The sequence below is a fragment of the Photinus pyralis genome, unplaced genomic scaffold (assembly GCF_008802855.1).
Source record: "Photinus pyralis isolate 1611_PpyrPB1 unplaced genomic scaffold, Ppyr1.3 Ppyr1.4_unclustered_Scaffold320, whole genome shotgun sequence".
NCBI classification, from domain to species: Eukaryota; Metazoa; Arthropoda; class Insecta; order Coleoptera; family Lampyridae; genus Photinus; species Photinus pyralis.
This window is the reverse complement of record NW_022171350.1, coordinates 1-26,034: the sequence shown is the minus strand read 5'-3', so window position 1 is coordinate 26,034 and position 26,034 is coordinate 1. Positions and strand designations below refer to the sequence as shown.

The 26,034-nt window shown below is 37.4% G+C and overlaps 1 protein-coding gene across 1 annotated transcript; it reads right to left on the bottom strand.

The window, feature by feature from the left end:
- Positions 1–23,200: 23,200 nt before the first annotated feature.
- On the bottom strand, positions 23,201–25,584 carry LOC116181998 (SCAN domain-containing protein 3-like). Its single transcript, XM_031502456.1, has 2 exons — positions 24,962–25,584; positions 23,201–24,862 (listed from the first exon to the last, which is right to left on the bottom strand). Exons 1-2 carry the CDS (start codon positions 25,259–25,261, stop codon positions 23,315–23,317), a joined length of 1,848 nt encoding a protein of 615 aa, XP_031358316.1. The 5' UTR covers positions 25,262–25,584; the 3' UTR covers positions 23,201–23,314.
- Between the last annotated feature and the right edge of the window lie 450 nt (positions 25,585–26,034).

The window sequence follows — 26,034 nt, the reverse complement described above, 5'->3', positions numbered from 1 at the left end:
TTGGACTCGCGTCATCGGTCACGTGATTGCTATAGACAAAAATTTTTGTTATCTGCGTTGGGAATCGAACCCACGATACCTGAAATAGAAAGCTAGCGCGTAACCAAATGAGCCACGCAGACTTTGAGAGATTCTATAGTTAGAGGTTGAAGTCAATGAAAAAACAGGTGCCGTGACATGGCCCCAACTTATAATTCTCCGAGACATGTAAGGGGGGCCCTATTACCAATGTCATGCTCCATTCTAACCTGTAAATACATTTCGTGGCCCCCAGGCCTATAATGAGGCGATGGTTGCTCGCTCTCGGGGTGAGTCGTAAGGATGAATGGTAGGAAACTGTAACGCATTTATTCACATTTCAACCTTATTGCAGGTAGGTAATCATAAGGATGAAGGGCAGGAAACTGTAACGCATTTATTCATATTTAAACTTTACTACATGCCTTATGGGTAGGTAATTTTTATGTAACTACAATTTGTACATTAGTCGTTACACCTGCAGCTCCCATACTAGTTATAAATATAACTTTATTTGCTAGGGTTGTTTTGAAGCACTCTAGTCGATTTTCTGCTTCGAAGTATGTATGGTAACGTTGGGGCAGTATGCACTTGAAGGTTTCGGTTTCAACCACAATTCGATCTCCAAACTTGGTACCAATCACGCCGATATCAACAATTCGGTATTTTTCACCAATTTCCATATCCTTTACATTTTTGAATGGCTTACAATAGGTCGACGAGTTCAGGGAAGCGAAATCAAATTCTTCCATTATTATTGTATATCTATAAGAAAAACAAAAGTGTAGAAATCAATTACGTAGTCGATACTTTTAGTCATAGAAATTTAAGATAAAATCTTACTTGCCGATTACCGATTCGGTCCGAAACACTGATCGCGGCATATGTCAACAGCACTCAATTTTTATTATAAATTTATGCTAACACTGCGGGAAGCAATTTCCCCTATCTTTTCGCAAAGTAAGCAAGTTTATTTTGTGTCAACTGCGCTAGATTTTTGTTACAAATTATGCTTATAATGCGAGAAACCAATTTCATGTGTCTTTTCGCAAAGCAAGCAAATTATTTGCCATACAATTTCCTGTCTCGTATCGCAAGGAAAGCTAATATGGTTTATGTGAAATTTTTAAAGGGGGGGCCTCATTACCTATACAAAAACATTTATCTAATCTAACATGTCAATCTTTATGACCGCTAAGAATTAGAGTTCTGTCTGCCTACCGAAGATTCTCTCGTGGAAGATCAAGATGGTTGAATTTTAGGAAGAATTGTAAATATTTATTATCGCTAGTGAGATCCTTGAAATGATGCTCCCAATCGTATGCGTGAGTGGATAGCAAAAAACAAAACAAAACAAAGAATTAGATATTTATTTATATCTGAAAGAATAACGAAACGTAACATTACTAGAGCATTTAGCTACTAACATAGATAATCCAAGAAGCACGATCTAATTCCGGATCCATAAAAACGACGAACCTGAGCCCCCTATATACTCCGCTTTCAATTAAAGTGGATCGGGGAATGGCTCCCAGCCCCAAAATTATGGCCATAATATCCTATTTATAATTAAACTTATTATAACTATTATTATCATGGGCTGCTCATTTTGGACATTTCGAAAACTAGAATGTACGATTTTCAACTGTAACCGAAAACTTAGCGACAACCGGTTGAAATTGCTGTACATAGCTACCGATACTCTCCTGTATGAGATGACATCTGATGATGCATAATAGAAAATCATGCATTCTAGTTTTCGAAACTTCCGACATTGATCGCACCACCAAGACTAGTTTGGAAACCAATATCCAGTCTCCTTTCGACACCAGGATGGTGACTGTGATGGATGTATGAGGCTTTAAAACATCAAGAAAGGGATTTTTACCGATGTAGGTATAACTTTTAAGCAGCACTTTAGGATTAATTTCCCTTAATTTAAAGAAAGTCTATTCGGCCAGTTGCACAAAAAATAAAATAATCCAGGATTATTGTTTAATCCGGTATTAAGACATTTTGATTGACTTTATACTGTAGTATGCAGCCAATCAAATGTCAAAATTCTTGTTTAAACTCAGATTTGGAAATAATTTCCTGCAACCGGCCGATTGAGTGGTTTGAATAATGAAGATGTAGCCTGATTCATGCAAACTATTAATGTAGAAAAACACCATAACATCTCCGAATGTTATGAATTTAGACGCAACTTTTTCTGATAATAAATACTATTTTATCCCCATCAATCTGTCTAAACTAAGGTAAAAGTTAGAACTTGTCTTGTGAGGCCGGCCGTTCGATTGTTGTAATTATGAAAGAGTTCACAGAGAAATCAAAACTAAGTTGCATTTCTGGTTTCAGAGACACCAAACCGATTAGCAAATGTGTAGATATTATATGGATTGATGCCTATTGCATACGATGACGTGATGCTTCTTGCCTGCATTACAGAAGCATATCATCGCTAAAGCACTTATTCTATTCTTAGGGACGAGTTCCAATTTATTATCATATCCAGGGTTGGAACAAAACAAAACGGAGCATATAATTCGGCTCATGCTTAAAAGTATCGACCGGTAAGTTGGCACATGAAGTTTTCGTAGGGTACGGTATAAAAATTGAGTTTGCTGATTGTGAAAATGGTAATAGGGGTATAAGAATAAGTCAAGGATTCAATTCCATAGTGCTAATCGAAGAAGTCGTAAATCATTTCCTCTCCGGTGTAGATTTTGTACATCAAAATTGGATTTTCTAAGCGATTATTCGACTTCCACTTTGTGGACGAAGTAGCGGATGATCTTTGTAGGGGCGGTCTGTTCGATAAACCAAACATTTTGTCAAGAGGAAAATTTTTCTGTCAAAATCTTAAGTTATTAAAAAAGTTGGTTGCACACTCATGTTTAAGAGATTTTTCATTTTTAACAGAATTTGTAAATATTCACCCTCAAAGATTTGTAAAAGATGTAACCGATAAAATACTGAAGGAGAAACTATAAAATAGTTTAATGATAAATTTGTTGTTAATATATACATAGGGAAAAGAAAAGCAACATTTTCAAAATGTTTAATTTATTTTCGCAATAGGTACATTAAAATCTTGTATTTAAATTAAATTTTACGTACTATATAGTAAATGGCTCATTTTCAATTAAAACATCATGCAAAATTATACAGTAAGCGGAGGTGTCTGCTGCAAATGATTCAATTTCCAGCTTCAAGTCGATAACCACATTATGAATAATTACTTTCATTGTGACGAGTACAGTTGATTACGAATATTGGCTGTCTTTTAAACGCCACTTAACTGAGAAGATAACCACTTTCAGAATCGTCGTATTGCGTTCGATAGTTTAGATATTCCTCGTAGGCATCTATATACTTGATATCCGAGGAGAGATTTTGCTGCTTATACGGGTACCTTCTGTTGTTGACGTTTGGATTTAATCGAACCGGTCCAATCCGGTCGTTATCCAAGGGCTTTGCCCATCAGGTCCACCAGCTTTGCTATCAGATCCAACAGCTTTGCCAACTGGTCCATCAGCTTTTCTAACTAGTCCATCAGCTTTCCCAACTTGTCCATCAGCTTTGCCAACTGGTCCATCAGCTTTGCCAACTGGTCCATCAGCTTTGCCAACTGGTCCATCAGCTTTCCCAACTGGTCCATCAGCTTTGCCAACTGATCCATCAGCTTTTCCAACTGGTTCATCAGCTTTGCCAACTGGTCCACCAGCTTTGCTATCAGATCCAACAGCTTTGCCAACTGGTCCATCAGCTTTTCTAACTGGTCCATCAGCTTTCCCAACTGGTCCATCAGCTTTGCCAACTGGTCCATCAGCTTTGCCAACTGGTCCATTAGCTTTTTCAACTGGTCCATCAGCTTTGCCAACTGGTCCACCAGCTTTGCCAACTGGTCCATCAGCTTTGCCAACTGGTCCATCAGCTTTGTCAACTGGTCCATTAGCTTTTCCAACTGGTCCATTAGCTTTGCCAACTGATCCAACAGCTATCCATCAGATTTGCGACTCGGTCCAACAGCGATTTGAATCAGTATCGGTTTGTAAATCTTGTTATGATCACGTTATTCAATTTATAATTAAACCTATAATTGTTGGAAATTGGTTACACCATTTAATATCGCCATATACAATTTGCATAGCCCCCGTTCTATGCATATTACCCATTATACTTCATCAATATACCATCAGACCAAGTATAAGGAAAAGCCGATTTCATTCGCAAATTGTCACTGAGGTGGAAGAAAATGCGCCAGCTCCGCTTACATTAGAAGCAATTTGCTATTATCACATAATCTTGCCGTTGCGCTTTACTTAACGTTAATACAATACTTATGTACTGCAGTAATTTCTAATAAAATAGCAATAATAGTTATTTTGTACTTTATTACAATTAATACATCTTATTACGAATATAATACAGGCTCCAAACAGCTATAATAACTAGTAAGCAACAGGTTCTGATTTTATAAAATTCTACTATTTTTCTTCATTTTGATTTTCTATCCCACTTTCCTCTTTCTGTTCATCTCCCACACTTTCCCCGTCACTTTTTTCGTTGCCGGTACCTCGACCTTCCCAATTCTTCAAATCGTCTACATATTCTTCTAGTGCAGCCTCACGGAGCTTGTGTATAAGATAAGATAAACAGTATTTACCTTCTAAAAAACTTTCACACAACTTAACACCTAGCCCATATTTTTCAGCAAGAGCGTTACATTCTTCTTCAGAATAATGTCGACCTAGCCCATACACGGCCTCGTGCATAGCATCGAACTCCATAGCAGACAATCGTTGCATTACTCGTTCAACCCCTGTGCGCGCATCGACGGGTTTCGTCCAACGTTCAGCAGCGTAACACATCCACATCTCGTATTTACACTAACTTAGTACACTTAACTTTTACAACTTAAGTACCTTTGCCATCTCCACATCAACGGTTACCACTCCACTTCCAACATGATACCAGCATTGTTACAGTAAAGTGTCATTAACCCTAGAGAGGTGAAATTTTCCATAATCATCGGTCATCGGCAGGAACCACTGATCGTCCATATTCAGAAACATTATGTATGGCATTACTATACAGTATTACGTTGTGAGAAACAGATGTCGGACGTGTTTGCTTGATTTAAAGTGACTCCCAGAAATGTCCTAGGTCCGAAAATATTCTAACACAGTTTTTCAGGTCGGAAACGTTTATGCTTGTTTAGAGCATGCTAAATATTTGTGGTGTAACAGTTTAGATATCCGGATGAGCTGTTTTTCTGTAATTCCCATGATTGGTTTACCCATTAAATCCTCTAATAGATATGTAGCGACTAGCGAGACCTTTACTTTTGTAACTTTAAATAATTCCGTGGAAAGTTTGGAGTACCATTTTTAAATCTGGCGGACCTCATTACGTATTAGATTCACTAGATACAGTTTGATAATACATCTATCAACATATTGTTTGGTGGCAATATCGCTATCCCAATACGGGTGGATAACGTTACGAATCCTCTTATTTTGCATAAGTTCCCATCACTACCTACTTACCTAATTCCACATGAACTTTTGCACATTCGCCCGTCTTCTGATCACTGCGGATCCTATTTCTCGATGATTAATGACATCCAAATTTGTCGCGCCTCGGGGGAAAATTTTTGAGGCTTTTTCAGTACAAGCAATTCATACAGCCATGGAGTACCGCTGTAAATTTCATCGGTCCGTCAAATGTCACATTATCCTCTCCATTTATAACCCATCGTATCAAAAGCTATAAACGTGGTCAATATCGTTCTTTTGAGCGGCTTTTTCATCAAGTAGTTGTGATAAGTTAATCGTTTCAGTATAGTATCCTCTTTTTCATTTTCATATTGTTTCTTGTTACTATACGTTGTCACTAATTTCATTAGTTTCGATAAAATTGAGACGTTTAGCAGGTGTGATCTGTACATTTTCTGCGGGCTATGGTGTTGTAAACTGCTCTTCTTCTTCTTAAATAGCAGTCGATTCATATTCAATTTTATATTCAATTTAATTTAATATCAATTTAGGTATTTTGAGTTCTTGCTGAGCTAACCATTCGCCCATATGAATAAAAAGAAGCATATGCTTATACTTGCAAAATTCAAAGTAAATACTCGTATGTGCCCCTTCACACTGGGCGACTTAGCAGCGCTGGTTAGCCATGAGACGGGACGCAGTGCAGAGCTGCTGAGCAGCGCAGTGTGAAGGGGCACTTACGAGTATTTCCTTTGAAGAGACAATGATTGCCATGGATTTTATGCTACGCTTAAGCTAAGCTCCGCCTAAATTTGACGGTGCAAACGGCCATTAAGTTGCTCTACTATTGGCTTATATGTTGTTTCAACAAACGTCGAGTTTCAATCTCACCTCCTTTAAACACTTGATAGTATTGCGGGTCTTAGTTAGTTTCTGCTTCATCGCTTTATCTCTTGCGTCCATCTTTATAACAGAATCGATTAACAGATTTTGGAACCGGTACCAGTTCAAATAACTATTGGACCGGATTGCTAATCTGATGGATAGCTGTTGGAGCGGTTGAAAAACCCTGTTGAGCAAACTTGCAAAGCCTTTGGTCTTTCACCATACAGATGAAATTATACTTATGGACCCAGCACTTTAGAGTTCCACCGCTTTGGGACCCGGTCCAACCATTATTTGAATTTGAACAATTGTGCTGAATACTGGATTAAAAGAGAGTAATTTACGATAAAAATGCTATCTTTAACAATTCCAGAAAAAAAAATTAATTACGTTTTAAGTATTGCGTATTGCGAGTATCTAGAACTACTAATATTCATTTGTTGCTGGTATAGAAATTTTAGTTGGGTCTACTTGCTTCGAATAACTGACCAATCAATCCCTTAATTTGAAATTGAACTGTTCGCACTGCGCTCACGAACTCCGATTTGTTTAACGCCTGCGTACACTTCCAACATCAAGGGCAGACGTAATCTCCAAACATTTTGTCTGTATTTCGCTCGAGTCATTAATACTTTTACAATTAATTAAGAAGCGGGTTCACCTTTTTCGATAACCCTGTATATTGGCGAAATGGTTATTTGCGCTGTCATAATGGTAATCAGCACAGATTACTACTTCAATAGCGTTCGAAAAGCTTGAGATATTAGAAAACAATTGAAAATCTTCTCTCAGAGGGTGAGGAAGAACATTGTATAAAATTCACCGTGCGGTATTTGAAAACATGAATATGTACTACATATTGAGCAAACTGACCAAACAATCCTTTAATTCGAGTCCACATTTTTCGATGACCATGTATACCTATAAACAAAATGATTATGTTGTGCTGTCATAAGTTTCCCGGGTGTTGTAGATAGGAACACTTTTATGATAACAATATGAAAAAATATTTATTTCTATATACAATAACTACACATTCATTTCGTAGAGCCTACGCAGCATCTCTTCAGTCTCTAGTACGTTAGCGCGCACAGTTTCCAAATTTCTGATAGTTTCAGCCAGCTCATCCGATAACTGTGTGGTCAACGTCTCCAATACCACTTGTCGATGTTGGTAGCTTCGGTGAAGCTCCTACAGCCATCGCATGCTGTGCTCCTTAACCGCAATTAAATTCACTGGTGGGAGCAGCATTTGTTGTTCAGCATGCGTTGAGTGCTGATGATGAAGGTGATCCGGATGCTGCATTTGTGGTGGTGGTGGTGGTAGACGTTGATCCGACGCGGGACGGGTCTGGTGACTCTCAAGATTTCCACTATATTGTTGAGGTGTATAAAAAATGAACGCTATTAATTACTATGTACTTACTGCACTCCCGCAAATTCGTCTTCTATATCGCTATCAGCAATATATATGACGTTTTCTGACGTCCTTTGTTGAGCGGTTGCAGGTGACCCATGATGTTGGCTACCATCAGTTGAGGGTAACCTCAAGGTTGACGGGTGCACTAGCAAATCCTGCACTATTTGAATTTTCTTCATTGAAGGGTTCTGGGACATTTTCACTGTTCTGTGGCGCCTTTACGATTACGTATACGATAGTTAGGTATAGGTATTCGTGTAAGAAGTTCACTAAGAATGTTAAATCGCAAGTTCTTCAATTTATTATGCAATAGGGTTGCTAACGTTAGCAAGGTGATAGTAATTCTCTAAGGGTAATAACTAGCACAAGCGGATGTGGTGAGTTCGCATAAAAGAAAAAAAAAAATTGGTTATTGGCTATTGGGTTATTGATCTATAAGTATGTGTAAAAGTCAATGATTTCTTCGTTCGAAATTCTATATTCTCTAATTGGGTTGAAATATTTTTCAATAAAACAAGACGACTTATTGTTTGGGGAAGACAACATCTTGTTTTGTTGATCGATGATTTTTTATTATTATCATGTAATAACACGGTCAACGACCCCCGAAACATTAGACGATGTTAGTTAAGGAATAGGTGTTGGCACCATCGATATCTTCCAAAATGCGTTGGAAATTACGTGGAATAATAAGTCAACTCTGAATTTGATCATTCCTTTAATGTTATAAACTTAGGTACCGGATTCATCACCGTTCATCTTATACATTCCTACGTCCAGCATATGGACATTCTAGTTAATCCCTTACAATCCGTACATAAAATAATTTTGTTTTGTTTTGCTTCAACCCTCGATATAATTATAAATTGCAACTTCTCTAAGAATATGTGCTTTAGCGACGACATTCTTCCGTAATGTAGGCAACAAACATCACTTTATCGTATGGAATATAATCAATCCCCTATTTATACCGGTTTGGTACTTTCTCCGAACCCGGAAATGCAACATGTTTTGACTTCCCTGTGAACTCTTTCATAATTGCATCAATGGAAAGGAAAGCCAGTTTCCCATCCCTCATGCATGTCATGTAGGTAACTATTGCTTCTAAAACAGATAAACACTGATTTTGGAACAAGAGCCGGGTTAAGAATTGTGAAGAATTGAAGAATTTCGAAGGTGTTTTGGTAGACATACGAGTATATGTAGTAGCCCTACCTGAAGTTCGTATTGAAGTGGAAAAGTATAATTACCAACTTATTGGAACCAAGCAAGAATGGTCAAATACGTATAAACCCGCTAGCTTACTAAACAATTATTTATTTTTTAGTAGTATTGATTTTAGGGCTGCTGCAATAAACAGGCCAAAATATTGTACCCTTGTGGGCCCATTGATATTTATTACATAGTGCTTACAACAACAATTAGTTGTAATTATATCATATTCAAATTTCCATCGTTTCTTATTCCGAAATAAAGACAATTCTCCTGAAACTTTCGTCAACAGTTATCAAAGTACACTAAGTGTTCATTTATTTATTGCGGCCCGTATACACTTCAAATACGATTTCACCTTTGAATAACTGAATAACCTGATAAGTTTGGGCGTGATTGTTAATTAGAGATCAGCACGCGCTTAATATAGACCTATCTACATATTTCCATACCCGGTTGTAACATAGTTTTGATTTCTCATTGAGCTCTCATAATTGCAGCAATTGAAAGGAGGGCCAGCCTCATAAGCCAGGTTCTAACTTTTACCTTGATTTGGACCAGATGGGGACAAAAGACAATTTATTATAAAATTGTAAAAAGTAACGTCTAAATTTATACCATACGGGGATGATTTCATCCCAAATTAAACTTGATAATTCCTAATTTGAATTTGAGTTGAAATTGTTAAATCTCAAATTGGGTTTGTTTTGTCTCAAATTGGGCTTAAAATGGTGTAGTGGAGGTACCCATAAAGTGGTCCTATTTTTAATTTATAGGTTTTTCTAATAATTATAGTTATACTAGAAAACGACACCGTTCTCGCATAAAAGCCAATGAAACGGAAATATGTGAATATTAGGAAAATGTTAAGTTTACAGTTTAATAGTTCCTTAACCTGGCTCCACATTTACACGGCAAACTAGAAAAACGGAGGCGTTGACGTTGACTACCTATTTTATGGAAAGTGCACTTTTGCAGTTTTAGATAACGCTTATGCCTATAGTACTAGCGGTATAACGGAAATTCTTGAAAGATACTGCATTTTTTTATACCAAGGTGCCACTTGGTACAGTTGTTCCTTACAGCCATTTAAACGATTTGACCCGAAGAACACATGACATTTTCCGTGTGGGTAGATTTTAGAGGGGGTGGGGGTGATTTATTGTAACATTTTTTTAAAAACTAAATATGGCCTAGAGACGAGATCTGGGTATCGATTTCGTATGATTTTAACCCGAGGAATCCAATGGTAGCGCCAGAAATGTAATCCGGATACAGGAAGTCCGTGAAAAGCCGCCATTTTTAGAAAATGACAGACTTTTGATCGAATTATATTTTTAAGGCACACCGGGTCGTGTAAGGTGTCTAGACTTATTGTTTTGGGGTCAAGGAATTCATTTATCATAACAAATATAACCTACTGGCATCGAAACTGCATGAGAGGCTTCCCTACTGCACTTTTTGAAGTCGTCGCACGCGGTGAAACCCAAGATATTCCAAAGTTTTAATACCTATATAAACTTATATTATTTTATTTAATAAAAATACACATTAACAAAAAACATAAGATATATTAAAACATGGGGTAAAAAATGTATAAACCTATGAAGAATCACCAAGTACATCGCTGACCTCCTCTGGAGATTATGCGTTATCATCACTGAAAAGGAATTTTACATATAAATATTAAAGGTTCGGTAGTAAATTATATCGAAAGTATACAATATTCTTACCCTTTGTTTGAGCAATCTCCCATACATTTTTGGCATGCAGGGGAACATGGTAATCCGTGTCGCCGCAGCACGAGTTGGAGGAGTACATAAGGAGGGCGGCGTCTGGCCATATCTGGGGATGTGCAAACCAGGTGATGAGAAGCTCTACAAGTCCAGAAGGATGGGGATGGACTCTTGAAGCCAAAGGCAGGAAGGTTCTGTAGTCCAAGCTGCCACATGTATGGAAGGCAGTCCGTGCTCTGGACAGGTATGGCTGCGAGACCCTCGGTGCAGCTGCCGGCGACACGGATTGCCATGTTCCCCTGCATGCCAAAAATTTATGGGAGATTGCTCAAACAAAGGGTAAGAATATTGTATACTTTCGCATATACCTAATTTACTACCGAACCTTTAATATTTATACCGGGGGAATATTCCCAAAACGAACATAGGGAATTAACATGGGAAAAGGGGTTTTTGTAGATAGTTGCTCCCCATGTTAACTTAGAGGGTTGATCATAACACCAATCGAAAGATTTTTTTCCTCGTCTACTGATATACGAATTAGTTCATTTTCATGTGTATTTCTCACTATATTATAAAAAACTCGAGAAATCCACTTACCAAAATCATGTTTAGCCATGACTAAGACAAAAAGCAGATTCAAACGTCGAAATCAATATCAGTTTATGACACCTGGCAATAATTTTTTTGTAAAATGCGGTTCACTGAGGAAAAAGTATTTATAATAAACAACGTTTACAGCGAAAATATTTACTCTAGTACGCGATATTTGTTTTCCGTGCATGTGAAAACCTATTTCAATTAGTTAGGAAATTTCCATGGCTTAACATGATTTTGCTAATTGGATTTATTGCCGAATTTTTGATAAAATAATGAGAAATACACCTGAAAATAAGCTAATTCGTATATCATTAGATGAGAAAAAAAACTTCTTTTGATTGGTGTCATTACAAACCCTCTTAAGTTAACATGGGGAGCAACGATCGGCAAAAAAACGTTTTTCGCATGTTAATTTCCTACGTTTGGTTTTAAAATATTCACCCGGTATGTGAAATTCCTTTTCATTGGTGATAACGCACTCTCAGAGGAGGTCAGCGATGTACTTGGTGATTCTTCATAGAATATTCTTCAATTTTTTTACCCCATGTTTTAATATATTTTATGTTTTGTTAATGTGTATTTTTATTAAATAAAATATTACAAGTTTATATAGGTATTAAACTTTGGAATATCTTGGGTTTCACCGCGTGCGACGTCTTCAAAAGTGCAGTAGGGAAGCCTCTCATGCAGTTCCGATGCCAGTAGGTTATTTTTGTTATCATAAATGAATTCCCTGACCCCAAAAACATAACTCTAGACACCTTACACGACCCGGTGTGCCTTAGAAATATAATTCGATCAAAAGTCTGTCATTTTCCAAAAATGGCGGCTTTTCACGGACTTCCTGTATCCGGATTAGATTTCTGGCGCTACCATTGGATTCCTCGGGTTAAAATCATACGAAATCGACACCCAGATCTCGTCTCTAGGCCATATTTAGTTTTGAAAAAATTTTTACAATAAATCACCCCCACCCCCTCTAAAATCTACCCACACGGAAAATGTCAAGTGTTCTTCGGGCCAAATCATCTAAATGGCTCTAAGGAACAGCTGTACCAAGTGGCACCTTGGTATAAGAAAATGCAGTATCTTTTGGTATACCGCTAGTACTACTACTAGCCTCATTGAGTACGCATACTTCATCATGACTGGTAGGCAAAATCAATTTTTATTCCATTTTATCCAAAATTTAATAGATGCAATTTCAGATCAAGAAATTGAAGTTGTTTGCGGAGCTATGCAGACCGAGAGAGGTAAATATATCCGTATATTATACGCTTTAACCGTATATTTTTATAGAAAGGGAACTTCGCAACCAAATAATTGCGAAATATAAATCAGTAAGTACTTTACATGAATCATGACATATTGTTAATTTTCTATAATATAGGAGAATGTAGCGATAATTCGCGGTTTGGGGGTAATCCCCTCAACAATTAAAATGGAAGAAGGGAGGCATAAAGATATGTGGTTCCAGGTCTATAAAGACCTGGACCTATACAATACTTTTTGGGTATTTTATGTAAGTGGCTAACCGCTTTAATAATGTCACGCTTCAATCTGTATTTATTCTTTCAGATCTAAATAAATACCTAATTTTGTTTTTGTTTTTCCTATACAGTCCTACACATGATTACCAGCATATGGACGTTCTAGTTAATTCCTTACCTAAAATAATTTTGTTTTGTTTTGTTCCAACCCTGGATATGATAATAAATTGGAATAGAATAAGTGCTTTAGCGATGATATGCTTCTGTAATGCAGGCAAGAAGCATCACGTCATCGTATGCAATAGGCATCAATCCATATAATATCTACACATTTGCTAATCGGTTTGGTGTCTCTGAACCCAGAAATGCAACTTAGTTTTGATTTCTCTGTGAACTCTTTCATAATTACAACAATCAAACGGCCGGCCTCACAAGACAAGTTCTAACTTTTACCTTAGTTTAGACAGATGGGGATAAAATAGTATTTATTATCAGAAAAAGTTGCGTCTAAATTCATAACATTCGGGGATGTTATGGTGTTTTTCTACATTAATAGTTTGCATGAATCAGGCTACATCTTCATTATTCAAACCACTCAATCGGCCGGTTGCAGGAAATTATTTCCAAATCTGAGTTTAAACAAGAATTTTGACATTTGATTGGCTGCATACTACAGTATAAAGTCAATCAAAATGTCTTAATACCGGATTAAACAATAATCCTGGATTATTTTATTTTTTGTGCAACTGGCCGAATAGACTTTCTTTAAATTAAGGGAAATTAATCCTAAAGTGCTGCTTAAAAGTTATACCTACATCGGTAAAAATCCCTTTCTTGATGTTTTAAAGCCTCATACATCCATCACAGTCACCATCCTGGTGTCGAAAGGAGACTGGATATTGGTTTCCAAACTAGTCTTGGTGGTGCGATCAATGTCGGAAGTTTCGAAAACTAGAATGCATGATTTTCTATTATGCATCATCAGATGTCATCTCATACAGGAGAGTATCGGTAGCTATGTACAGCAATTTCAACCGGTTGTCGCTAAGTTTTCGGTTACAGTTGAAAATCGTACATTCTAGTTTTCGAAATGTCCAAAATGAGCAGCCCATGATAATAATAGTTATAATAAGTTTAATTATAAATAGGATATTATGGCCATAATTTTGGGGCTGGGAGCCATTCCCCGATCCACTTTAATTGAAAGCGGAGTATATAGGGGGCTCAGGTTCGTCGTTTTTATGGATCCGGAATTAGATCGTGCTTCTTGGATTATCTATGTTAGTAGCTAAATGCTCTAGTAATGTTACGTTTCGTTATTCTTTCAGATATAAATAAATATCTAATTCTTTGTTTTGTTTTGTTTTTTGCTATCCACTCACGCATACGATTGGGAGCATCATTTCAAGGATCTCACTAGCGATAATAAATATTTACAATTCTTCCTAAAATTCAACCATCTTGATCTTCCACGAGAGAATCTTCGGTAGGCAGACAGAACTCTAATTCTTAGCGGTCATAAAGATTGACATGTTAGATTAGATAAATGTTTTTGTATAGGTAATGAGGCCCCCCCTTTAAAAATTTCACATAAACCATATTAGCTTTCCTTGCGATACGAGACAGGAAATTGTATGGCAAATAATTTGCTTGCTTTGCGAAAAGACACATGAAATTGGTTTCTCGCATTATAAGCATAATTTGTAACAAAAATCTAGCGCAGTTGACACAAAATAAACTTGCTTACTTTGCGAAAAGATAGGGGAAATTGCTTCCCGCAGTGTTAGCATAAATTTATAATAAAAATTGAGTGCTGTTGACATATGCCGCGATCAGTGTTTCGGACCGAATCGGTAATCGGCAAGTAAGATTTTATCTTAAATTTCTATGACTAAAAGTATCGACTACGTAATTGATTTCTACACTTTTGTTTTTCTTATAGATATACAATAATAATGGAAGAATTTGATTTCGCTTCCCTGAACTCGTCGACCTATTGTAAGCCATTCAAAAATGTAAAGGATATGGAAATTGGTGAAAAATACCGAATTGTTGATATCGGCGTGATTGGTACCAAGTTTGGAGATCGAATTGTGGTTGAAACCGAAACCTTCAAGTGCATACTGCCCCAACGTTACCATACATACTTCGAAGCAGAAAATCGACTAGAGTGCTTCAAAACAACCCTAGCAAATAAAGTTATATTTATAACTAGTATGGGAGCTGCAGGTGTAACGACTAATGTACAAATTGTAGTTACATAAAAATTACCTACCCATAAGGCATGTAGTAAAGTTTAAATATGAATAAATGCGTTACAGTTTCCTGCCCTTCATCCTTATGATTACCTACCTGCAATAAGGTTGAAATGTGAATAAATGCGTTACAGTTTCCTACCATTCATCCTTACGACTCACCCCGAGAGCGAGCAACCATCGCCTCATTATAGGCCTGGGGGCCACGAAATGTATTTACAGGTTAGAATGGAGCATGACATTGGTAATAGGGCCCCCCTTACATGTCTCGGAGAATTATAAGTTGGGGCCATGTCACGGCACCTGTTTTTTCATTGACTTCAACCTCTAACTATAGAATCTCTCAAAGTCTGCGTGGCTCATTTGGTTACGCGCTAGCTTTCTATTTCAGGTATCGTGGGTTCGATTCCCAACGCAGATAACAAAAATTTTTGTCTATAGCAATCACGTGACCGATGACGCGAGTCCAAAATAACATCCAAGATGGCGGATGGAGCGAGAGAGGCAGACAGACAGACGGTCAAAAATGGCGCCCAACAATATGGCGGGATTAGAGACTAATAAAATGGCGGCCGATCCAAGATGGAGGATTTAGTGACTAATAAAATGGCGCCCAACAAAATGGCGGGATTAGAGACTAATAAAATGGCTACCGATCCAAGATGGCGGAATTAGAAAGTAATAAAATGGCGATCGATTCAAGATGGCGGATTTGGTGACTAATAAAATGGCGACCGATCCAAGATGGCGGAAATAGAAACTAACAAAATGGCGACCAATCCAAGATGGCGGATTTGGTGACTAATAAAATGGCGCTCGATCCAAAATGGCCGACCACACCGCTCATTGGCTGTGACGCCACACGGGGCGGCCCCTAAAGGCTCCGCCTACCGTATCCCATTGGCCAAGGGGAGGGGCATAGGGGGGCGTGCTCGTCTCTGATTGGCTGTGACGTCACGAGCTCGTCTCTGATTGGTGTGACGTCACTTCCTGGTCTAGAAGTCACATAGGTCTTCTACTGGTACACAACATGACCGTCGCTTTACCACCGAGAGGGCACCCAACGGGAGAGGCCTGTGTGTGGCATCCACGCCACGAATATATTTGCGCTTCAGAAAGATGTAAAACTATCAAAAATATACTGGAAACCGGACCAGTAGTACGTTACTACATCCCAGCGGGGATGGAGTCCGATAGCCAGGACTCCTCCTCGGAGGAGGAAGAAGATTCGGGATTTGAAGAGTAAAATAAAATAAAATAAATTAATGCAAATAATGTAAATAACAGTTATACTTGTAAGACACTATAAATAGTTACTAGAAGGTACACCTGTCTATATCTGACTGTCTCTTTTCCTTTTCGCATGACAATCTCTCAGGACGACAGCTCACAACTCATTTTACTTCTAGAGTAATTTTCATTACGGTACTTCCTTTTGTTCTGGGAGTACCGGTACAAATTACAACTGGAGGTCAGTGGAGAAAATTACCTGATGTGGTAGTCTACAGCGCTACCGTCCCAGTCACCTATAAGATGAGGTGGCAAACGGCAGAACCTCCAACCACTAAACCAGTACCATTTGCAACAAATTGTAATGCAATAGAATGTATTTTGGACCAAGACATTACCGAACTTAACAGACTAATCCAACAAGGACTGCGACAACTGACTACCGCTCTTAGACCCGAATTATGGAAAGAAATAGAAACTACAGAAGAAATTCCTGATACAAGAAGAAAAAGAGCCCTTGACTTCATAGGAGACTTCTTTTCTTTCTGTTGCGGTATCGCAACCGAGAGAAAAGTAGACAGCCTCAAAGCAAAATCTTCAGAAATCCATGAATTCCTAAGACGAATGGACTTAGGAATGCAGAAGAACTTAAGGTTAGTCACTAATAATTCCGAAAGATTTAATAATTATCATAAAGAACTTACTAACAACTTGATGGAAGTACGGAAAAAGATCTCACGGTTAAATGAATTCAGCGCCAACTTAAGTAATGAAATAAACAGAGACCACGCGAAAGTTGAGCGTCAGTTACAATTACAACGCCATCACTCTTCTAAAATTGCATTAAATATTTTTCATTTGAGTCACATAGTTAATGATTTAGATATCATCACTTCATGTAAAGAACATAGAATTCCAGCAACCGTAGTACATCCAGATGTCTTGTCTACGGATCTTTTAAATTTACAGCAAGAACTAAATAAAGATAATCACACTTTAGCCTTAAGCTTAAACGATATCTCGTGTTATTATAAACTAAAAATATGTGATTGTACGGTAACTGATGATCATCTAATTGTCCATATAAAACTTCCAATAATTTCACAAAATCGACGATGGGAAATATATGAACTCATCACAACTCCATTCGCATGGAAGAATCATACATGTTTATTGATGCATGAAACCCTTTATTTAGCAGTATCCAATAGAAGTACGAAGAAAACACTCAAAACGATATCAGGTATCGGATTACATCATTGCAAACCTTATACAGATAAATTGTGTTATTTACCACGTTATAATACTGATACCATGTATGGCCCAAAATGTGCATATAAAATGTTTTTAGGATCGACAGTACAAGAATTAGAGGAACATTGTTCTTTTAGATGTCACTCATCTAAGAGTATGATAATCTCCGAAATAAAAGATGATACCTTCGTTATTATACACCCAATGCCTCACACAATAATAACATGCCCTACCGCAGAGACACCTCTGCCAAATAATTCTTATGATCAACCGGGCGCTTTACAAATTTCACTGCCATGTCAGTGTTCATTGAAAGTAAACGAGGAAGAAGTTATATCAGCACGCTACCCTTGCTCCAAACAAGGGAGTCAAACTCCAAAAACGACTCACATGCTACCAGCAGTTTGGTCAAATTTGAAGACGTATGAGATAAAATCCAACGAGCATAACACCGTGTTTCACAACATTAACGAATGCCTTGATAATAATTGGACTACCACAGTCCCTCATTTAAATTTAACTACCTCTTCGGCATTGTCCGAAATTGTACAAAACTTAGAAGGAGCACTAAGTACAACTTATAACGATTTATATGCGTACCAAGGAGATACGACATATCTCATTTGGAATGTAATTTTAACCACTCTAGTCATAATTTTATTTTATAAACATTTCAGATTAAACTTAACCGTTCTAGTAATACCCACGCTAGGTTTAGCCCTTAATCAAGAAAACAAGGAACTACTTGAACAAGGATTAACTTATTCCAAATGGACATTTTTAGTTTTGTTTTTTATTATTTTAATGATTATAGTTCTATATTTCCGATGTAAAAAAGAAGCTCATTACCACAGCAGCCGCAAAGTGCATTATAATCCTCACAGAAAACGTTGGTTATCAGTGATTCCTGAAGAATCCAGCCACGTAGAGGAGCGCGAGGTGCCAGCAGTAATCCACCTTTCCAGTAGTTGGCGGAAGTCTTTGTTCAACAGGAGGAACAGAGCACATCTCTATAACAGAAAAGCGAATGGGATAGCGTACCAAATCGCTTCGAGACCTTCTCCAAGAAGTAAACTAACTCAAGGGGAATATCGACGTACGTATGATACTAACCACTTGCAAATTTTCTAAAATCGCACTAATCAAAGAGTCACATTAAAAGCAATTAAAGTAAATATGGAAAATGAGAATGCTTAATGATAATTTATTTTTTTTTATAAGTCTCAGCAGATACTGAGCACAGATAAGGCTAGTTGGCCATAACACTTTTCTTTCCACTAAATCGATCAAAATACGTGATAAAGCTAGAGTGCTGACATTCACAAGAAAGACCTACAAAACAATTTTTAAAGTCAATCACCCTCCACGAGCTCAATTAGGGAGGACAAAATTTACAGGAAGCCAAAATTACCAAACCTTTCCGTGAGTGTTAAGCGCAATGTTAAATCGCAACCAATATTGAATGGTGGAAAGAATAAACAAATCTGTTAGTGCGTACAAAGTACAATAATAATTTAAAGTTAAAGGAGAATTACGTTTACAGTTTTAAAGGAATTAAATAAGAGAAATAGATATTTGAAGTTTTAAAGAGAATTTAATTTAAATGTATGAGTTAGAAAACAATTAGTAAGAGAAGAATAAAGCGAATTTTAAGTTAAAGTAAGAAAGAAAATTTATTATAATCTAATCATGTTGTGGTTTTTGGTATTGATAATTAAAAGTAGCATAGGAACCAAATGAATTATTTCCGTTATTTGCAAAACAACCCTTCAACGATAGAGGAAAATATTCTGTTAAACGATGGAGAGTTGTTTGATTTTCAACTAGTCACACGACATCACTTAAATAAAATATTTGCTAGTGATTACGAAATTAATATTCTCATAAATAAATTTAGTAAGAGAGATCATGTAAATGTACGAGAAATTACTTTTCCGAATTTTATGTATGATGTAAATAATTTAACTTGCGCGGATCAGAAACTAAAAGAATTAGTTATATTAGAATTGACACAACTATATGAAAGTACGAGATCACTCGTTATGATGTGTCAATTGAAACGCTTAGCAATAGATTTTATGCCTTTAGAATCGTTAGGAAAAATTTTAAATGATTTAGATAGAGATAGAACTAACCACGACTATGTTCTAGCTTTGGGGTCAATGACTCAACTGTATACGATGCCCTTAGTTGAATGTATTATGTCGCAAACAACCCTTTTGGTCGGAATCCACGTACCGCTACTAAAACGAGAACTCAGAGGACTTCAAATGATTCAAGCCCTCACACCCACCTACGCTTGGGATAACTACACCTGTTCCGTGAATATACCCGTGTTGAATACTGCAATACTGCAAAACAATTCCGTATGGAAGGTATTCGTGCCTATCTGCGATCCAATCAGGGAAGAATTGTGTTTCGTAAGCGATTACCGGAATGAAGAAAATCTCGGTGTCGCGTGCATTCAACAAACCCTGAGAGGAGGTTCGTTTAAGCAGCTCGCAACGAACTGCCCACTCACCTGTCGAGATACTGGTAACGTCATACAACTGGTCACACCTGTCAGCAGTCACCGCACCTTCGTCACACATCAAAGGAAATATCTACGACTCAAATGTGGTGAAGTCATGCATACTCTGGAAAACAAAGAACGAGTAGGCGCTCTTAGCATTGATGTTCCATGCAACTGTCACTTGGAGGAAGAAGGCAATCCGATTAGCCCAACGTACCCTTGTGCAGACAAATCAATAACTTTTGGCTACCATCAACTAGTACCTGCAGCATGGAGTATCTATAGCGACCTATCACTACCCAAATGGGGATACAAGCCATTATACTTCGACAACCTCGAAACGTGTCTCAATCATCAATGGATAGAACAACAATTTTCCAATAACAAGATAGCAGTCAATACCTATCTTATCATTGTACTATTCCTATTACTTTTCATCCTTTTCACAAGTTCCGGATATCTATTTTATAAATTACATACGTTCAATCGCTTACCGCTACCGAACCGTACTCTTACTCAAACCTTTGAGAGAATTCCTAAAACTATCCTAGATACACAAACAAATCCTATGAAAATCAGAAGACTACTAGTAAACCCCACGGAGGAACATCATTATGAGGAAACCGATGGTGCTTATTTACAACCACGACAGCTACAACGGCCATGACCACCCAACAAGAATAAACCGTTACCAAGTCCACCCATACTCGAAAGGAATGACTACGGACCACACCCTAAACCGGAAGTTAGCAGTTCCAAAACCCAAGAAGACTCATCTTATGTGACAATGGACAGAATGGCAGCAATATGTCACCCAAAAAACACCAGTGTAGTGTAGTGAACTTCAAAAAAACTGATTTATACGTTACATGTAAAACAATGCTACAAGTCACTCGCGAATTAATATTTTCGTGTGTTCTCATAAAATTTCACTTAGAAACTAAAAGAATTCGACAGTGTTTAGTATTATCTAAGAACTAACGAACTTTGCGGTCGTGTGGTTTCCGAAACAAAAAAAAAAAAACTTTTAAGACATTAATACTTTTAGTTTTATGTACCCAACTGTGATATTTTTTTTAAACTATTATTTTTTGTCTATTCTAGATTTAGTTTACTCAATGTAAGGACCACTTAGCTTTTAGATACATTATTTTTATTATTGTACTTAGGCTAAGTTAGATATAGAGACGCACTGTTCACTGCCTGACATCCTGCATCGGTACAACTCGGATTACTCTTGCGTTTGCTTGGAGATATCTTTTGCTTGATTCCTTGAGGTCAAGGAATTTTTATGAGGGAGGCAAATGTCACACAGTAGAAAATCAATGAATGAATTTATCCAATGTTTAATGACTACATAATCATAAATCGACAAGAAATTACTCATGGAGATTTCACTCAAAATCCAAGTAGTCATCTTCCTCCTGATATTGGTAAAATAGCCTTGTACTATGCAATCACGTAATTGTGTAATGAGAATTTCTAACCACTGACAGGATTCTGTGGATGATCAAGGTTCTGCACGTGTTAGCACTTTGCTCACCATAGGGTGTTGTCAGGAGGATAGACGCCAAGAGTATGAAGAGTTAAATAGCAGATGAGGATTGCAAAGAGGACAGTCGGTAGTACACAGTGCCATACAATAGTTATAATCTTCCTACCAGAATGCAAAGGTAAGATTTTGTAATATTTGCTTCAGCTTACACTTAAACAATAAACCTTTAAACAATGCAATTCTCTATCTGTAACTACGATCCCCAATTATAGTCACGTCACCTCTCGTATGCATAGAGCTACCCCCTAGACGTGACAGTATTTATGACTTTCCATCTAGAGATCAGCATGTCGTTGAAATTCACATTGATTGGGATGAACGTTGGCATAGAGCAGATGTAAATGCACCTCCTCCTGGTTATGCCAGTTATTTCCACACCATATTACATGTGTAGCGGACGAAATTTCCGGAATTAACTTCTTGTAATTACGTTGCACTAATGTGCATAACACACTGGACCGACAAGTAGTTTAAATATTAAGGGTCTATTCTTTAACCGAAAAGGGTGTTATTTACTTCCTGGGAGTCATCCGAAATGTATTTGTTGCACATGTGTTACACAATCGGTAGTTTCGGACAGTAGTTACACAACTTTTGTAAAGATAAGTCGAGTTCGGTTCAGCGATTCATAAGATTCATTTTTGATTCTAAAATAAATTATATTTAAGTTGTATTTATTTTAGGTTCACTCGTATCTACAACCACAATTGAAGAGTGGAAATTCAAAAGGGTCTATGTGCCAAGGCCAATAGCATACAAAACGGTCTATGTGCCTTACACTTTTAGCTAGTTATTATGTTGTGACCTGAAACCTGCTCACGGTCTAAGCGCCGGTGTCTACTTTATGTTAAAAAGGTCTAAGTGCCAAATGGTTAACATCATCAGTATACAAAATGGATGCACGTGGTTATGTACAACAAGGCGATGTTAGATTAAAAAGGCGCCAAAAAGGTACTGAAAGCGTGAAAAAAGAAAGAAAAAGATGCAGAGCTAGTGGCTTGCAACATACAAATTATAAAATAGTATATTGAAAGACAAGTGTTACAATGCGACCTATTGTAATACGACTATCTTGTGGCACGAGTGGCGACGCGAAGCGTAGGCACGAGTGTCCGCAAGATAGGAAGTATTACAATAAAGCATTGTAACACGCGTTTTTCATACTATTTTTTCTATTTCGGTGCTTTAATTTAATTAAAAAAATCATTATCAGAAACTAGGGAACATTAGAACTAACATGTTTTATGTTGGGAACACTTTTTATGCCGTTAAGTTTTAGGTTGGCAGCGTAGTAAGACTGACATTTTGAAGTTCAAACATGGAAGTACCCAACAAAGTACCTACTTGTACTAACTAGTAACTGCCAACTTAAGAGGTGAGTTACCAAAAAAAACGACTATAATCACTGTCTTTGTACAACTGGCCGAAAACAGTTGTACAAAATCATCATTGTGACACCGAAATAAAAGCTTGTCATTTGTCGGGCTAAAATCCTCCGTGAACTAGAGGTAAGGCGCAGCTGTTTACTTTAAGTCAGTGTTTTTCAACCTGTGGGTCGCGACCCCTAGGGGGGTCGCGAAACTTTATTAGGGGGGTCGCCGACAAAAGGAAAAAAGCAAGGTTCTACACTACAATAGAAACACAATTTCAGTGAGAAGGTTGGGATTGTTTATTTTCCAAAAGTTTTTCAAATCGTGGTGCTATTTTAGAAACATTAATAATCAAATCATTTTCTAATTGAAGTCTATTTCTCTTTTTAGTTTTAATGTCCACCATTGAAGAGAATGTCAGTTCGCATAGGTATGAAGTGGCAAATGGTATTAATAATTTTAGAGCTTCCCTTGCCAACTCAGGATATTCTTGTTTTCTTTTCATCCAAAACACGTCGACACTTTGCGAAAGAAATTCCATTTTAAGCATACCGTCAGCGGCTAAATCTATAAGATTTTCTTTAAGATTTGTGTTGAGATCAGCCAGTTCTATTGACTTATCCAAGAATGGATTTAGAACCCATCTATGCCCATTGTCAGCTTCAGAGTGCAAGTCTGGAAAGTATGTTGATAGTTTCTCTCGCAAATTATGCAAGCTTTGTGTCATGCAAGGAATGTGAGCCCTTACCACAGATTGATCTGTTGCATTATCTTCAACAATCTTCTGAATACATGGAAAAGACTCAAATGTATTGTTTTGCAGAGAGGTTGACCAGAAATGAAGTTTTGCATGAAATGCTTTGACTTTATCTTTAGCGGTTAGAATATTTTCTTCTCTGCCTTGGAGATTCTTGTTTAAATTATTAAGGTGGCTAAAAAGATCTGCCAGAAATGCTAACTTCAAGAGCCAAACAGGATCAGAAAAATGATCAGCATATTCGGATTTAGCATCTTGTAAGAACATTAACAATTCAGCTTTCAGTTCTAGAACTCTTGTCAATACTTTTCCTTTGGATAGCCATCTAACCTCTGTGTGATAAAGGAGATTGCGATGAAGCGAATCCATATCTTCACAAACGATTCTGAACAGCCGGGTTTGCAAGGCTTTACCTTTGATAGAATTCACAATTTTTATTACCTCCTTAAGCACGTCATTTAAATCAGAAGGTAAAACCTTAGCTGCTAGAGCTTGTCGATGAAGAAAACAGTGTGTCCATGATACGTTTGGCATTATTGATTTTAATTTCGCAACGAGGCCGCTATTTTTTCCAGTCATGGCTTTAGCGCCATCGCTACAAACAGCGATACATTTTTTCCAATCAATGTCGTAGTTGCAAGTACTTTCTAAAAACATATCGTACAAACACTGGCCAGTAGTGTTTGCAGCAAGGGCTGCACAAAATAAAATTTCTTCCATGATACTGTCATCGGCTTCAAAGCGCACAAATACTACAAACTGAGCACAGTCGGAAACATCTGTCGATTCGTCAAACTGCAAAGCAAAATGTGGGCTCTTGTTTAATTTTTCGACTACTTGCTCTCGAATATCATTGGCCATATCGTTTATTCTGCGTGAAATAGTATTATCAGAAAGTGGTATGCTTTTTAACTTATTTGCCTCCGGTTGGCCGACCATAATTTCAACCATATCTAGAGCTGCTGGCAAAATAAGATTTTCTGCAATTGTGTGCGGCTTTCCTGCTTTAGCGACTCGATATGCAACTTTGTAGCTAGCTAATAATGTTGATTTGTTGACAGTGGATACCTAAAATCAAACAAAAGAATATAAAAATAAGTAGGTAGACTTGGGTTGAACTTGAGCGTTTTTCAACACTACATGGAAACTAGTACATTATTTTATTACCTGAATCATAGTATTTTGCTGCTGACTAAGAACTTTCAACTTTCGTTCAAAGAAATCCAACGGCTTATTAGCTTCTTTTTGATGCTTGGTTGTGAGATGCCTCTTAAGTTTTGATGGTTTCATACTCTCACTTGATAAAACATCGCCGCAAATTACACATTGAGGTTTATTATTTATGGCTGTAAACCCGTATTTCAAGTAATTGTCGTCATAATGTCTCTTTTTTTTCGGTTTTGATGCACCTCCGCCACTGGCACTCATATCAGATGTTGACTGGGACCTTTTGAGAAACTTATCCATTTTGCAAGCGAAAAAACAAAACAATCACGTCCGTACTCAACGGAAACGCGCACGCAATTAGGAGTTGAGACAAAGAAAAATTCTGCGCTAGCGCGTTCGGCGCCGCTCGACCGCGGCGACAAATTTACCTGGTACTGCCTTTCATCGTTCTCGCGGCTTCTTACAGAGTGTAGGTCTTAATAACAAATACGGGTACCAAATTAGAGAAAATCATACGAAGTCTTTTTTTTAAATTACTAACATTTTGTCGGTCCATGGCTCAAGGGGGTCGCTAGAAATTTTCAACCTGTAAAGGGGTCTCGTTTACAAAAAGGTTGAAAAACACTGATCTAAATAAATCCACAAAATACGACTTTACGTTTTTTGTTGTAGGTAACATGTTCTTGTAGATATGCTTGCAAACGTTTAACGTTCGAACAAAGAAACTCACTATTTCGTCAATATTATGAAGCTGCTCACTTCGATAAGCAGAGTACGTTTCTTTTGGGGCTGATTCAAGTTATAAACATAGCTCGCAGAAGACATGGCACGTATGATACACCACAGGGAAGTCGTCGCCAAAGCACGGTTACTTATACCGTCCCAAATGGTAGTGGAGAACATGTCCAGGTTTGTCGAAAAACGTTTTCTAATATATTTGCGTTAAGCCACAAAAGAGTGCAAGTACTTGTTGAAAAGAAGAAAATGGGGTATACTACGTACACAGATCAACGTGGCAAAACAACAAAAATAAAAAAGTATTTGCCAGAAATGCGCCAGCATGTTAAAGACCA

What these genes read in the sequence shown, in the direction of transcription:
- LOC116181998 (XM_031502456.1), bottom strand. Translation starts at nt 25,261, where the DNA reads ATGGATAAGTTTCTCAAAAGGTCCCAGTCAACATCTGATATGAGTGCC. An exon ending in AGCAAAATACTATGATTCAG is followed by an intron (nt 24,863 to 24,961) that starts GTAATAAAATAA and finishes GTTTGATTTTAG; the next exon opens with GTATCCACTGTCAACAAATC.